The sequence below is a fragment of the Merops nubicus genome, unplaced genomic scaffold (assembly GCF_000691845.1).
Source record: "Merops nubicus isolate BGI_N331 unplaced genomic scaffold, ASM69184v1 scaffold4574, whole genome shotgun sequence".
NCBI lineage: Eukaryota > Metazoa > Chordata > Aves > Coraciiformes > Meropidae > Merops > Merops nubicus.
The window spans coordinates 1-15,408 of record NW_008604707.1 but is presented as its reverse complement, the minus strand read 5'-3'; the positions used below and the strand labels follow the sequence as shown (position 1 = coordinate 15,408).

Sequence of the window (15,408 nt, the reverse complement as noted above, 5' to 3'; positions counted from 1 at the left end):
ACAGGTCGTGTTTCTGTATGACCTGGAAACCCAAGTTAAAGAGAAAAATGGGAGTAGCTCGTTAACTGTAGTTCTGCCCTCTCCCCAGCTCTCTCTCTGATGGGTGCGTGCTGGACCACAGCTTCCCAAATCCGTGTTTTAAAGACTGTGGAGGTGGTGGAGATATGAGCGATGGGCATTGCTTTTGCAGCTTGAAACCCTTCAGAGCACGGAGGAGAAAGCTTCTCCCTCTTCTCCACCCCCAGGTGACGTTGTGGACATCTACCAGCGGGAGTTCCTCGCCCTCCGGGACCGCCTGCACGCAGCCGAGCAGGAGAGCCTGAAGCGCTCCAAGGAGCTGAACCTGGTCCTGGAGGAGATCAAGAGAGCCCTCTCCGAGAAGCAGGCCCTGCGGGATATAAACCGGACCTGGAGCAGCTTATCTGGTGAATAAACAGAGACGTTGAGGACTCGGGCTGTTTTGAAGCGGTGGCTAATGAGGAGGTAGAGAGGTGTGCGTGCGTGTGCGTGTGTGCGGGCTGCGGACTGGACGTGCTCTTCTCTCCCCCGGCACGAGCCACTTCTGGAGTTCAGAGGGACTTGGGAACTCTCAAACTCCTTTTTAATTAGAGGTGCACATGCATCATTAAACACTGAGATTTGCCTCTGCCAATTTGCTTGCTTACGAGTTTGGGTTTTTTTCTTGCAAGTCATACGTGCCGTTTCCTATGGCTGTATGGAATCCATATGGAAAACGGTTCTCCAAAGAGAGGGGGGAGGAAGGAGTCAGGCTGGCTGAGCACCCCTTGCCAATTTATGCGTTCGTTTGGGTTTTTTAAGTTGCTCAGTTGAAGAAAATTGGATCTCTACAGAAAGATCTGATTTGACCTTCATTTGATCTTCATTCTCCCCGCTCCTTCCCAAATATTTTGGGACTTCTGTAAGGCCCACATGGCTCCTGCTCAACTTTAATTGGGTTTGTGGTAGCATGTTAAAGGTTGGCCTGATTTTTATAACCCAGCAGTAGTCTCAGGTGGCCGGGCTGCTCTAAAAAGGCATTTTTGCCTTGCAGTCTCTTCCTCCCTACCGTGCCTTGCAATTGATTCCCTTTTCCTTTTTAAGACGAAACCAAGTTAAAACTGTGGAATATCACCAACAAGAATGTGCTGCACCTTCCCACCATCTTCCATCATTTGCCACATTTGCTGTCAAAGGAGAACAGTCTGCAGCCAGCCGTGCATGTGGGACAGGGGCGCACTGGAGGTAAATGGGAATTAGTGCTGCTTCTGGTGCTCTTCCTCACCTTGGTGCCTGTCCCTCCCCTTTCCTCCGGGCCTGGCTGTGGTATGGATGTGAGCAGGACTGGAGGAACGGCTGCATGCATCATGCAAGCTTCCTTGGTGTTGTGACACGTGGGGTGGGTGAGCCTTGTCACATCTGCAAGTCTACAGGGGACTGCTCTCTGTGCTCTTGACTGGCACTAAAATGTCCTCAGTGCTTCTGCCAGACAGATCTTTTTTGCTGCTTTCCTGCTCCAGAGTGCTCTGGACTTTGCCTGGAAGGTGGTCAGATGACAGCATAGTTCGCAGGATAATTCATGGAGGCTTTAACCCATTTTTGGAGACAAATCCCATCTGGAATAGGATCTTAATTACTAGATGATTCCCTCCTGCTCCCAAATCCCAGCCCAAAGCCAAAGAGCTGACTTGCCCCTCCTAAGCTGAGGTGCTTCTGGCTGTGGGAGGGGTTTGGAGAGCAAGAGTGGTGTTGAATTTTCCATTCACAGGCTGAAAAGGCCTCTAGGAGGGCAAGGGGTTTTGAATGTTTTCTTAGATACTAGTTCTTCAGTCAGAAAGAAAGAGTCCATCTGACTGCCATGAGTGGCCTGCCAGCCTGGTGCACAGGGGTGCTGCTGATTGGTACTGGGCTGGGGAACAGGAGTATGGGAACTTTCCATAGCCCAGGAACCCACCAACCTGCTGATCACTGCTGGTTTTTAATGATGGAGCATGGCACCAAGTAGGTGAACCATGAGGCGGTCATGGGAGCAGAGCAAAGTGTCTTGTCCCAGCACACCACACTCTAAAATCTCTCCGTGGCCCTGGGCAGTGTCCATCGTGATGGGAATCCCCAGCGTGAAGCGGGAGGTGCATTCCTACCTCACCGACACCCTCCACTCCCTCATCTCAGAGCTCACTCAGCAGGAGAAGGAGGACTCCGTCATCGTCGTCCTCATCGCTGAGGTAAGACAGAGCTGTCCCTCTTCACCCTGTTTCCCTGGTCCCCATCCCGTCCTGCTCTCTGCCAAACTCAGTGCCAAACAGGGTAGTTGCCCACCTGGAGGCCACCCCTGCTGCTTGCCGGGACATATAAGCCTGGCCTTGGGCTGCTGTCCAACCAGGATCATGGAATTGGTTAGGTTGGAAAAGACCTTTAAGATCGTCGAATCCAACCATTAACCCAGCACAGCAAAGTCCATCACCAAGCTATGTGGCTCTTTCAAAACCCTCCAGGGATGGTGACTCCACCACATCCCTGGGCAGCCAGTTCCAGGGCTTGACAACCCTTTCAGGGAAGAATTTTTTCCTAATACCTGACCTAAACCCTCCCTGGCACAACTTGAGGCCATTTCCTCTTGTCTTGTCACTTATTACTTGGGAAAAGAGACCAACCCCCACCTCATTAGTTGTATCCTGCCCAAAGTGAGCCAACAGTGGGGCCAGAGAGGGTCAGGGTGCGGGCAGGCAGACGTGGCCCATTAGAAGCTGCCAGTGCAGCACATTCATTTATCTTCCTGATCTAAATCCTGACGGCTCTTGCAGGGGGCTTGAGGGGTTAGTCCGAAAATGTGCTGGAGCAGCCCCATGGCCATGTCTAGAGGAGCTCTCAGACCTGCTTCTGGAGTAGGTTTGTGTCTCTGTGTACCTGTAAGAGAACACTAACCCCCTCTCAAAACTCAAGAGCCTGCTGATTTGAGGCTGAGACTAATATCCCTCTTTGTACTGGTGTCTGGAGCCCAGAATTAGTTACTGAATCCAAGGGCTAAAAAGCCTTGATACATTAATCTGCAAGAGCTGCTTTTATCTATGGGTTTAGATGGTTATTTTTCTCCATAGCTTTTCCCTCAGGATTATTTTCTTGAGCCCAAAGTGCATTTGTCTTAATTTCCAGAAATCCGGTGAGAAAGATAAACCTCAGTAGCATATTACTGGGAGCAGAACAAAGATAGATGTCTGGATTTGATGCCTGTTTACCTATAATTTGATGTTTTAAGGAGCATTTGGCCTTTGTATCTCAGGCTGGTATTTTGTACAAGGAGAAGGGGTGCAGCGCAGAGTGCCCAGGGTGAGGTTTGGTCTTGGCCATCATTCCCCTTTGAGCCAGGACAAGTTTGATGGCTCTTTTCACAGTGAGTGAGTTAAAGCATGAGAGATTCTGAGCAACTTGACCAAAAACATCTCCTGTTTCGGACTGCAGTAATAGTTTTATTTTTAGTTGACTTGAAAATAGCGTGCAGGCTGTGATGACAGGTCCTGACTTTCCATGTGTACCTGTGACAAGGGGAGTGAACAATGAATAAATTAATTCTGATGCTGTGAAGTGGAGGAGCACACACACCCTGTCCCAGCAGCAGTGAGGGTACTTGCTGCAGATCACTGTCACTGTCCTCTCTTGTAGTTGCTCTTGTAGCTACACAACGTCCTCCTGTGCAAGTGTCACCCACTGCAGTGCCTGCTCTGCCTCTTCCCAGAGAGTTTCTCCACGTACCTGCACTTGGTGGTGCCTGTTGGGGCTCCTCAGGCGTGGGCTGCAGAGTAAATAGTGCAGAGGGTTTTATGAACCTGGAGTGGGTGCTGGGTAACCTGGAGACTCAGGACAACGAGTGGAGCAACTGCATGTCCTTTCTGGGCTGGGGACTCCTCATTTCTGAGCACCACTGCGGGTGTCTCCACAGCAGGAGGAGGCGAGGGGAGCCCTGGGGCGAGCTGGCCAGTGTGGCTGTCACCAGCCCACTGTTTTGGTGGCGACCCGGCGCTTGGAGCTGCGTGTTTGCTCCCGAAGCCAGGAACATCTTTCCTGCCTTTGTTTTTCCCCTTGCCGTTTTCTTGGCAGCGCTGGGCTAAGAAATCAGTCCAGCAGTGGGAGCCTGAGCACCGTTTGGGAAAGGGACCTTTTTCTTCTTGAGAAAATCCTCCTTTGTGACCGTTCCAGCCTGGAAGCGCTGTGCTCGGCTTGGGACACACATCCCCTGACACACATCCCCGGGCGAGCCCAGCAGCAGCAGGGCCTGGCTTGGGCAGTGCTGCCTCTGCAGATCTGCCTGGGACAGGCAGTCCCGGGACCCCTGTGACCGCCCCGAACAATGCCACCGGGAGGAAGCGGCGGAGCGTGTGCTCCTGGGTCTCTTGCCCTTTGCTCTGGGATTGTGTTTTCCTGCTCCCCGTGCAGATGGTTTCTGTCCCGTGCCTGTCCCCGTGTTTGCAGTTCTCTCGCCTGCAGATAGCGGCGTGCAGCCCTGCTGACCTTTGCCTCCCGACTGTTACACGCTGCTGAGCTGATTGTGGGAACAGTTTTTTTAGAAGGAAAAGCATCGAAACGAACCTGAAATGAAAAATGCACACTTATACCCCTCATTTTCCCAAAAGGGGTGGAGATAGAGTATTCTCTTGGATGAAAGCCAGTGGGTATGGAGAAAAAAATAAACAGCCCAGAAGTTAACACTTTGTGCAAATGCTTGGTACTGGCAGGGGCAGAAGTGCCAAGAGAGCATGTGGGGAAAATGTGCAGGGTCTTGGGTCCTTTGGGGTGGATTTTGGCATGTGGTGCCTTCGGTTAACACTGGCCACAAAGGAGGGCTCCTAGGAGTCCGTCATTGTGGGGACAGCATTTAAACTGGGTAAAAGGAGACATGAAGACTACTAAAGGTGATACAGAGCTGCTGACAGTACCCATGGGGTGTGTTGAGGGTGGTTTCTGAGCCATGAGGGACACAGGCTGAAGCCAGAGGATCTAATGCTGCTTATCTTTTGTTTTCAGACGGATCCACAGTACACAGCCGGAGTGGCAGAAAACATCAAGAACTTGTAAGCACTTCCAAATGACCACAGCAGTACGGTCTGTGCCTGTAGCGAGGCCAGGGAATGGCTTCATTAAGGAGAAATACATGCATCTTTGCTTCCCTTTTTTTTTTTGTTGTTTTTGTTTTTTTTTTTCTGTTCTTAAACTCTGGATTGTCTTTGCTATTGCCACTTCCACTTTCTACTTGTTCTGAAATGCATCTCGTATGTAGCTTCCAGTCGGCTGCTTTGTGCTCACAGTATTTCAGAGGTGGTTGTGCCTTTTCATTTTACTCCTTCTGGCCTGTGGTGTTGGGAGAAGACAGATTATTTAGATTTCCAGCCATCCTGCCAGTAGTTTCTGTGTCTAGTGCAGCCCTCTACCTGCTCTGTGGAGTCAGAGCAACTGGGCAGTGTGGTAAGCACGCCCAAGTGCTCCTGCCTTATTTTGCTTTGAAATCCATGATCCATTTTTCTTCCTGCTCCAGCCTGTTTGTTTTCCCCTTGTTCTAGGCGCTAGTTACATTTCTCTCTCACTCTGGCTGCTATTTATGTCTCGGAGTCCTAGTGGCTTTTGCAGCTTTGTCTGTGGCTGTTTAGGCAGAAGCCAGTGATGGATTATTAACCACGAGCCGGTCCAGGCGTTAACAGCGTCAGAGCTCGGAGGCAAAAGAAAAAGGTGGTGAGAGAAGGGGCTGTGACTCCCGTCCAGCTCCTGTGGCTGCCCCTTCCCAGAGGATGGCAGTCGCCATAAGAAGGCGATGCAGGAGGGCAGCACATCCTCCCGGCGCCCGGTCCCCGAGCCAATGATGGGAGAGGGGCTGGGACGTGCTCGGGGAGGGTTGTGTTCCCGGGCACTTGCCGAAGAGCTGAAACAGAGCCCTCCATCTTGCTGTGCAGGAGCTGCCAGAGCTCCCCTCCTTCTGCCTGCTGGCAGGAGGACGCACTTACCGAGGGATAATGGACTGATTGTCCGATGGATCCTGATGAAATTACTGGGCACTGCTGCAGAGAGTGCCTCAGCGTAGAAGGCCTGAAACTTTAATTGACTTAATGATTTGATTTCTTGCCATCCCCCTCTCCAGTGCCTCCTGCCCCTCCCTGACTGACTGAAATTATTTTTCTTCCAAATTAAATTGAGGTGGTGTGGGGCCAGGGCAGGCTGAGCTCATATCACAGGAGGGGGAAAGCCACTGCTGCTCTGGTACAGGTTTTGTCAGCTCGGTGAGAAGCTTCTGTTTCACTGCTGCTCAAGAAAGGGAAGGTTTGAAAATGTTAGCCGAAAATCTTGTCTGTCCCAAGGAGAGAATAAGGAAGGGAAAAATAACTGAGAAGTTTCTGGCAGTCTCACCGCTTTGTCTCCCTCTGCCCCATCGCCCATCCTCCAGGCTCTGCACAAACAAAGGAAATCAGGCTTGCACTAAGTGTTCTCAAAAAGGCAATATAAAAATAACTAGTTTCCCAGCTTATTTCTCACAGATACAGTAATCTCTGGGTATTTCTTGCAAGGCTGTTGTAGGTACCTGTTTTTCAGATGGGTGACATTTTTTTTCTGTTTGACTCTTCAAAGGGTTCTTAACTGCATTATAGGGAAATAGATGCTGATTTTATCAGCATAAGGGAACTAGGTAGAATTCCTGCTCTCTGTCCTAACATAGCACAGCAGTGTTTTAAGTAACTTATCAGAAATGCATAACATAATCTCTGCAAAATGGCTTTTAATTACTGATGCATTTGAAAAATCTCTAAATGCCAGTAATGCCAGCAAGTCCTCCTGTTGGTGCACCAGCTTGCAGGTCCATTTAATCCTGTAGAGGGTACATGGTGCTCACCCCTGGCCCTTAAAGCTGACCTGGCTGTGTGTGCAGGAGGGAGGAGGGATGCTGGGGGGGAGCATGCGAGTGTGGGGCTATTAGAGACCATGGGAAGGTGAGAGCAGCTTTAAAACTCCTTGGCAGTCCCTGCTGATGTCCTTGGTGAGGTCTGGAAGTGCAGTAGCTGCTGGGGAAGTTTCATCTTGGGGGCTGTATTTTTTTGTTTGGTTCTGCGGCTCGGTGTTTACCCAGCAATTTGGTCTATGAGATGGTGTGTCAGACATGGAGGTATTTGTTTACTGCTGCTTCTCTCCCTCAGATTCCCAAAGGAAATACACTCAGGTCTCCTGGAGGTAATTTCACCATCTCCACATTTCTATCCTGATTTCTCCCACCTGAGGGAATCCTTCGGGGACCCCAAGGAAAGAGTCAGGTAAGAATCAATGGACTTAAAACCAAGCAAGCCCCAAATTAAGTAGTTGCAGCATCTCCCCCCTAGACTCCAACAAGGAAAGATCTTCTGCAGGGCCAGGCAGGGCTCTTAAACTTCCTTTCTCCAGGAGCTGGAAGGATGTGGTGGTCAGGGGTATGAACTGGCACCAGCTTTGCATGGCTTGCCTTGTGCTGCAGTCTTTCCATCCCCAAGCAAGGGGAGCTTTTTAACCCAGGTAATGTTCGTTTTGGAACTCCCTGAGTTTTCCAGTAACTCTTAGCTGACCAGTTTGAGACCAAAAAGGAAAGGGTGTATGCCATCCCCTCCTCCAAGAGCTGTGTCATCTTCCTGGCTTAAGCCCACTCCCCCAAGCAGCCCAGTATCCCAGGAGAGATCAGCACTCCCATTGTGTTTGTCTCTTGCAGGTGGAGGACAAAGCAGAACCTTGACTACTGCTTTTTAATGATGTATGCCCAGTCCAAAGGCATATATTACGTGCAGGTGGGTTTGGTGCTGGGGCAGAGGGGACATGGGTGGACCTGTGGGTTCACTGTGGCTCGTACCCAGTTGAGAGAGGGCAAAGAACATGTCCAATTGTGTGCTGTAGCAGAGTGTGTGTGAGTTTTAACCAAATGGGTTCAAAAGCTATGTTTCTAAGATGCTTTAGACTTGCAAACCTCCCACCTAGAACAGGCAGGAATCCTTGTTTCATTCACATGTTAGGTTGGGTGAGAAAAATCTGCTTGGAGCATATTCCAAAATAAAATAGGTCTGTGCCAAAGCTTTCCTCTGGCCTATGGCATGATTGCTCTGCACAGAGAGGCTCTGACTGGAACCTGGATGGGTCACTGGCACTGAGTGTCCTTTCCTCTTGCAGCTGGAGGATGATATTGTGGCCAAACCAAACTATCTCAGCACGATGAAGAACTTTGCCTTGCAGCAGCCTTCCGAGGAGTGGATGATCCTGGAGTTTTCTCAGCTGGGGTTTATTGGTAAAGTTCTCCTCTGCTCAACTCTAGTTCCATCAGGCATGGGCACAAGTGCCTACTGGTTCTTGCAAGCGTTTACACTCCTGGTCTAAGGAGTTCTCCCCTCAAGATGGTGAAATACTTGCTCTTGATCGCTCCCTGGTTTTGCATTGACCCCTGTCCTCACAGCTGGTACTGCTGATACTCACTTTTAATAAAAATAAACCTGGTTGGTGGCCCAGCCGAGCAGCTCGGATGTGACCAGTAGCTTCCAGGCTGGGTGGGATTTGGAGTTGCCTAAGAGTGTGCAAAAGGAAGTTTACATCAGCACAGAACTATTTTGGGAACAGCAGTACATGGTTGCAGTAGCAGCTTGATCTGTTATTTTGGATGCTGGTTTGACTGGCTTAAATCTTGTCGTTTTCAGGGCAGGAAATGGTCATTCCTGCAGCTGGCTAATGTTTTTCATCCTTATTTCTCCCTGCTGAATGGAAGAGTTTTAGACCTTTTGATACCATTGTGACCTGTGAGATTCTAATGCTTTCTAATTCTGCAATAAATATTAAATCCAGAACTGTATTAGCTGTGCCAGCAGTATGGGCACATAAACCAGAGCTGCCTGCTCTCTGCTTTACGCAGAGGGATGGACACATCCAGCCTCCACAGCCCCATCTCTCAAGTGTCTCCAAGAAGTTTTTTCTTCCCAGCTCTGATTCTTAACTGTTTCATACTGTAACTGCCCTCTCTTTTCTTTTGTGCTGTAGGAAAAATGTTCAAATCTCTGGATCTGAGCTTGATCGTGGAGTTCATCCTGATGTTCTATAAGGACAAACCCATTGACTGGCTGCTGGATCACATCCTTTGGGTGAAAGTCTGCAACCCTGAGAAAGATGCAGTACGTAAACACCCCTTGTGGAAGGGAAGCCCTCTGTTGTGTGTGAGCAGATGCATACTTGGTCTGTGTCTCCAGAGGATCTTTTCTGTGAGCTCTGGTGCTAACTGACGTTGCACCAAACCATGCTGTCCCTGTGGAGTGTGCCACAGGGTGTCCTTGGGGATGGTGTAACCTGGGAGTTCAGGCTTTTGTAGTCTGCAGCTGCCAGGAAAGGCATTATTTCTGCACTGATGGGGTGGGTATTCCTCCTCCAGTGCTCATGGAGGGTAGCCATTCCCCATTCCTCTGTGTTGTTTTTCATCCCAGTGTGCTCCTCTCCATGAATCCGCTCTCTGCTCTAACACCAGAAAAACCCTATGGCTCCAGGCTCCTGTGCCATACCTACCTGGAGCACACGTGCAGGCTGCCCAGAGCTCACCCCAGGAGACCCAAGAGCAAGCCCACCATGCGTAGTGTGCCAAGATGAAACCAGGGCATGCGTAGCTCTCGTGGGGGTTTCTGGGCAGGTGCAGAGGGGTGGACTGGGCTCCGTTTGCTTTCTGCCATCTGGCTGGTGGGGCTGTGTTGCAGGAAGCCTTGCAGACAGCAGCACAGGGGACCCCGTGCCCTGTGGGGGTTGTGTTTGAACTCCCAGCAGCGGCGGCAGCGAGGGGCTAAAGCGAGTGGGAAGGGCAGAGGAGGAATGTGTGTGACTGTGAGTGTAAGATGAGCTCAGCACCAGCTACTCTGCTCTCTGAGCATATTGTGTTTACTCACAGGCTCGCTCGCTCTCCTCCCCTGGCGGGCTGAGCAGCAGGGCCCTAGTGCAGAGCTCCACACCAGTCACTTAGGACAGACCTCGTGGCCACAATTACTTTGTGGTGGCAAACGCCAGAGCAAGTTGTCACTCTGGGAACAAATACTGCATTTATATGTTGTGGGGGACAGGGCATCCTGAGGGCTCTGCAGAACCAGGGCAAGGATGTGCTGTAAGGTGGCCTGGTCCTCAGCTCCAGTCCCCCATGTGCAGCAGGACCGGTCTCAGATGATGTCCCCCCTGTCCTCCTGGCAGTCCAAACGGTGTGCTCAGGTGTGGCAGAGCAGTCCCCAAGCCTGTCCAGCAGCCCCCAAAGTCCTTCAGAGCCATGGAGGAAGGTGAGGTGATGGGATGCTAGAATGGAGCTCATAAACAATCCTGCTGTCTGTGCCCCCCCCGCCCCCCTTCAAATTCTTCAGCTTGAGCACTGATTAAATGCAGATCCCACTGCATAGGATCATCTTCTCCTTAGCTCATCTTTGCTCATCTTCTCCTACCTGATGGAGCCAAGGTTTTCCCAGAGGAAACTACAAACCTCTTAAATGTGTTGCCTTTTTAAAAATTAACCTACTTTCCATGTGGATTTCTGGCTCCTTTCCCCCACTGTTTGCATGATTAACTGCACAGTGCCCTTTCAAACATGACTTTACCTTCTAAATCCCACTGTGCAGAATCAAATTGGTAGCAGGAAGAGTTTGTCTTTTTGATTGAAAGTTTGTTTGACCTGAGCTTTTGGTAAGAGCTTTGCCTGCTCTGGATATATTCTGCTCTTTCTTTTTTAACTAATTTTAGATTTACCTGGGGTAGAGCTGTGTGAAAGGATGACCTGCTTACCACCAACTGAGCCGTTCCCCCTCCTGGCTCGACAGGCAATGCTGCTTTCAGCAAAGGCTTCTTTAGCAGAAGGGGAAAAGGGGAGAAAGAAGTCAGGAGATGCTGTAGCTCCCTCCATTCCCTTTCCTCCTCTTCTCCCCATCCAGAGTGAGATCAGACCTGATGAGGTTACATCTAAGGTTGCTGGCAGTGAGTAGGGTTAGCTGGTTTTAGGCTGGGTTTAATTTTCTAATGTAACGTGAGCTGGATTAGGGGATTATCTCCTCTGCGGCTCGCAGGGGTCATGCCTGGAATCTCCCAGCTCCACTGTGGTGGCCGTGGCCTGTGCAGGGGCAGCCTGCAGCAGGGCTTGGTGTAGTTGGCATTCCCCTCTGCCCAGGGCCAGGGTTTTCTCTTGGGTGGGAGTTTGTGAGAGCAGGTGGTGGTTGGGGGTGTGCATGCATTTCTTTTCTTGAAAAAAAGGAAAAGTTAGAAGCTTAACAAATATCCTCTCCCTCCAGTTTTTAACCCTGTATTTTTGTCCTGCTCCTCCAAACTGAGAGAAATTAACTGTTTTTAAAATGGGAGTTCTTGTCTCCACGCTTTTGGGGGTTTTATGCTTTGTCCTTTATTCCCTCTCTATGGTCTCTGTCCCTCCACCCCATGGAAAATCACTGGCCAGATTCAAGTTGCATCTCTTGATTTTATTTACATGATGGGATGGGTATGAAACAGCCAAAGAGCTTTGAGAGCAGCACGTGCCATGTATCTGCTTACCACCATCTGAAGAGAGCCCACACTTGCTACCTCTTCACTTTGTCTCTGAATCACCCCAGGGCTTCCTATCCCTTCAGGCATCCATGGTCTTGAGCCCTGAGTTGTAAGAAAAAGGATTTTCCAATAAGCCAAGGACAAAAGAAGCTCAATTCTGTGGCTGTCCCTACCTGACAGCCCAGAGATGTGCTCAGCATTTTCTAAGGTATGCTTGGCAAGGAGAAATTTGGCACTGAGACCTGGGCATTCCAGCTGCACAGGAGAGCCCAGTCAGTGAGTGGCCAAGGGTCACGGTCAGGTTTCTCCAGAGTGCAATCAAAAGCCCTCTTGACAAACTAAAGCCCAAATAACACAGAAAGGCACTGGGATGGAGCACTCCTCGTGCCCTTGTCCGCTCCTCTGGCGGGTCACAGCTGACCACAGAGGTTTAAGCATGGGGCACTGCGGGGTTGTCTCATTTCAGAAACACTGCGACAGGCAGAAGGCAAACCTGAGGATCCGCTTCAAGCCCTCGCTCTTCCAGCACGTGGGAACCCACTCCTCCTTGGCTGGCAAGATACAGAAGCTGAAGGTGGGTACTGGCTGGTGCCCAAGCCTGGCCTGCAGGCACCTGGGAACTGGCTGCTTTTGAGATGGGGACGTCAGTGACAGCAACTGATGGGCTGGTGGTACCTGGATTTCTCTGCAGTGATTGTGTTTTATTCTGGATTACAGTGAGCTCAGGTAGCTCCTTCTTCTCTGAATGGCAGTGACACGTTCCAAGAGTTGCTGCAAACTTTTAAGTCTTGGTACCGGTCTTGGCCACCCATCCTCAGTGCTGAACCATTGTCCTGGCAAGTGATTTTGAAACATACTGAAAAACCCTGGAGAAATGACTCCTGGGTTGGTCTGACTCCTTCCCACTCCCCTCCCTGTTCCTGGGATTTGCTGATAGGTGAACTAGAGCTTGCCATGTAAGAGCTTAAATTGATTGTGTGTGTTTAAACATGAATAAAATCAAGCTTCCCACAGCTTGGGCCCATAGGCACAGATCCCTGGGCTGTGCTCAGTCCTGTGTCTGTCCGATCCCCAGCTAGGTGGATGGTGTGCCAGTGTGTGTCACAGTGCAGTGCTGGTCAGGCCATGTAATCCAGTCGTTCTGTGCTGTCATCAGCCTCCCAGCCACCTTCTCTTCCGGTGTAAGGACTGTTTGCAGAGCTCCTGGGGCAGGGACGTGCATTCAGGGACACTTGGACTATGAAAGGCTCTTCAGTGGTGGCTCAGTGTGCAGAGCAGTCGTGCTTGTCTGTGCTGCCTCTCCTGAAGGTCTGTCTTCCTGAGAACGCATTGCTCTGTGTGGTGCCTTCCCCAGATCACTTTCATCCCTCATCCTTCTGTGCCATGCAAATGGAGAGCTGTTAATTTGCAGTGCCTTGTGGCTGGGACCCCTGTTCCTCACGGGCAGGAGCAGCTCATGACCCTTTTCTGCCCTTTTCCGTTGCGCCCACCAAGGACAAGGACTTTGGCAAGCAGGCCCTGCGGAAGGAGCACGTCAACCCTCCTGCAGAGGTGAGCACCAGCCTGAAAACCTACCAGCACTTCACCTTGGAGAAGGCTTACCTGCGGGAGGACTTCTTCTGGGCCTTCACTCCCACTGCCGGAGACTTCATCAGATTCAGATTCTTCAAACCGCTCCGCATTGAAAGGCCAGTGCTTGGGAGTGGTGACAAGGGGAGGACGTGGGGACAACCTGGAGCATGTGTAGATACTTTCCTTTTGCTTTTCTGGCTCATGTTGAGTTTCTTGCCTACCTCCTGCTTGGCTGTGCAGGAGGAGGGAGAGGTGCTTTTCCAGGGTGAGGATAATTTGACACCTTTTTTAGTGGGGCCATGTTGGCTGGAGCCCTTTGCTTTCCTGTGCTTGTGAGCAATCCATGATTTAGCTAACCTGGTGCACAAGGTCTCCTTCCAAACCATAGGCCCATGAGCTTTTTGGGAAGGTGTTTTTGGGTTGAGCTGTTTGATGGTTCAGCTGTGCTTGTGAGCAATCCATGATTTAGTTAACCTGGTGCACAAGGTCTGCTTCCAAACCATGAGCCCATGAGCTTTTTGGGAAGGTGCCTTTTGGGTTGAGCTGTTTGATGGTTCATCTGGGGTGAGAGCCATCATGTTCCCCCTCACTCAGTGTGGATTTCCACGGCTTTGCTCTCTGTCACAGGTTCTTCTTCCGCAGCGGGAACATCGAGCACCCAGAGGACAAACTCTTCAATACCACTGTGGAGGTTTTGCCGTTTGACGTAAGTGTTTCACTCAGAGTTGAGACGGGGGTGGAGTGGGAAGCAAAAGAGGTTTGAGAGAAGGGAACTACTTAAAACCGTCAGGAAAATCTTTACAAGACTCAAGTGCCTTTGAGAGGTGCTGGCTGGGAACCAGGGGGTCAGGCCTGGTGTGGTACCACCTCGGGAGCGGGGATGCTGCGCTGAGCAGTTGCTATGGGAGCCATCCCCACCTGGAGAGGGTATGCTCAGATGGGTGGGATGGCTGCAGAGGAGAGGATGGAGCCAGGATGGTGCAACAGAAGCAGCAGCCTGAGGGCAACCAATAACCTCTTGTTTTGGGGCATGAGGCTTGGGGTACCAGGCAGGGGGACAAGGTGCTGCTGGTGAGGGCAGCTCGAGTGTTGCTGCTGTTGCTTGGGGTTTTTCAGTGGCTCTTGCACAAAGCTCCTCTCCTTCCTGCAGAGCCTGCAGTCAGATAAGGAAGCCTTGCAGGAGGGAAGAGGCACAGTCGTCAAGTACCGCAGGACGCCGGATGGCTACATCCAGATAGGTACGGCAGGGTGCGGGGTGCTGAACGGCCACTGGGTTGGGTAGCTCAGCCCAGCTCCTCACCTTCAAGCGAAGCAAGACCCTTAGTGCTCTTTGCTTGGCAAAGAGTAATTTCTTCTTGCCAGGAGACAGGCTGGAAGAGGATTTAGTTGTCACTGTCTCCTCTCCTCCAGTGCTCTCCCTCCCTTTTAGACTAAGTGTCCTCTTCAGGTAGCTTTCAGTACCACCTTTCTGCCTGTCTCTGCTCAGAACCAAAGCCAAATTATCCATTTGCCTAACTTGGAATAAGAACCTCCACCAAGGGTGACTTCACATTCTCCCTCCACAGCCCATCTCAGTAGTCACACCACTTACAGCTCGGACTTTGTCTCCTGCCACCTGAGCTTGTTTTAGTGCTTGTCCTGCCCTTGGACAAGAGCAAGTGATTGCAGCCTCCAGGGACTTGCTGGTGGGTGGTAAAGACCTGGTGTCCCTGCTAGACTTTTGTTTGCTTTTCTTTAATAAATCAAAAAACAAAAAATTCCCTGCTATATGTAGGTTTTTTTGCATTTTTAGCATTCTTCTGCATGCTCTCTGGTTTCTCTTGGCTGCATTCCCCCCGAAAAAAGCATCACACCCCAAAATGGCACATAGCAACGGGCTGAGTCCGTGCTAGAACTATGGATATAAGCCTTAACTCCACGGTATGGCTCCTGAACGAACATTTGTGTCTTACGGGACAGTGCTGCTGTCAGGCCCCTTTCACACAGCAGGGATGTGAAGCCAAACACTCCCCATTTTGTTTTGTTTAGCTGATTTTTTTTGTTTCCCTAAGTGTAACATTTTGCACGGTGTTGATACCCACTGCTGGTTTTTAGCCCATCTCCTGTCAGGGAGCTGCAGGCGGGAGGCTGCTCGTGGCCTCCTCGGGGAGGGGGCTGGATGCCGGGGACCATCCCCACGTGCCCCCCTGCTCTCCCCGCCAGGCTCCTTCTCCAAGGGCGTTGCGGAGGGGGAGGTGGACCCGTCCTTCGGGCCGCTGGAGGCCATCAGGCTGTCCATCCAGACCGACTCCCCGGTGTGGATCATCTTGA

The 15,408-nt window shown here is 50.9% G+C and overlaps 1 protein-coding gene across 1 annotated transcript; it reads left to right on the top strand.

The window, feature by feature from the left end:
• Positions 1-205: 205 nt before the first annotated feature.
• MGAT4B (mannosyl (alpha-1,3-)-glycoprotein beta-1,4-N-acetylglucosaminyltransferase, isozyme B) lies at positions 206-15,404 on the top strand (the record flags this gene model as incomplete). The annotated part of the gene is made up of 13 exons (XM_008939087.1): positions 206-425; positions 1,102-1,242; positions 2,089-2,222; positions 5,017-5,063; positions 7,170-7,283; positions 7,709-7,784; positions 8,161-8,275; positions 9,016-9,146; positions 11,993-12,100; positions 13,021-13,214; positions 13,726-13,804; positions 14,249-14,336; positions 15,301-15,404. Coding segments are annotated over 13 exons (1,551 nt in total), but the record flags the coding sequence as incomplete, so codon positions are not given.
• Between the last annotated feature and the right edge of the window lie 4 nt (positions 15,405-15,408).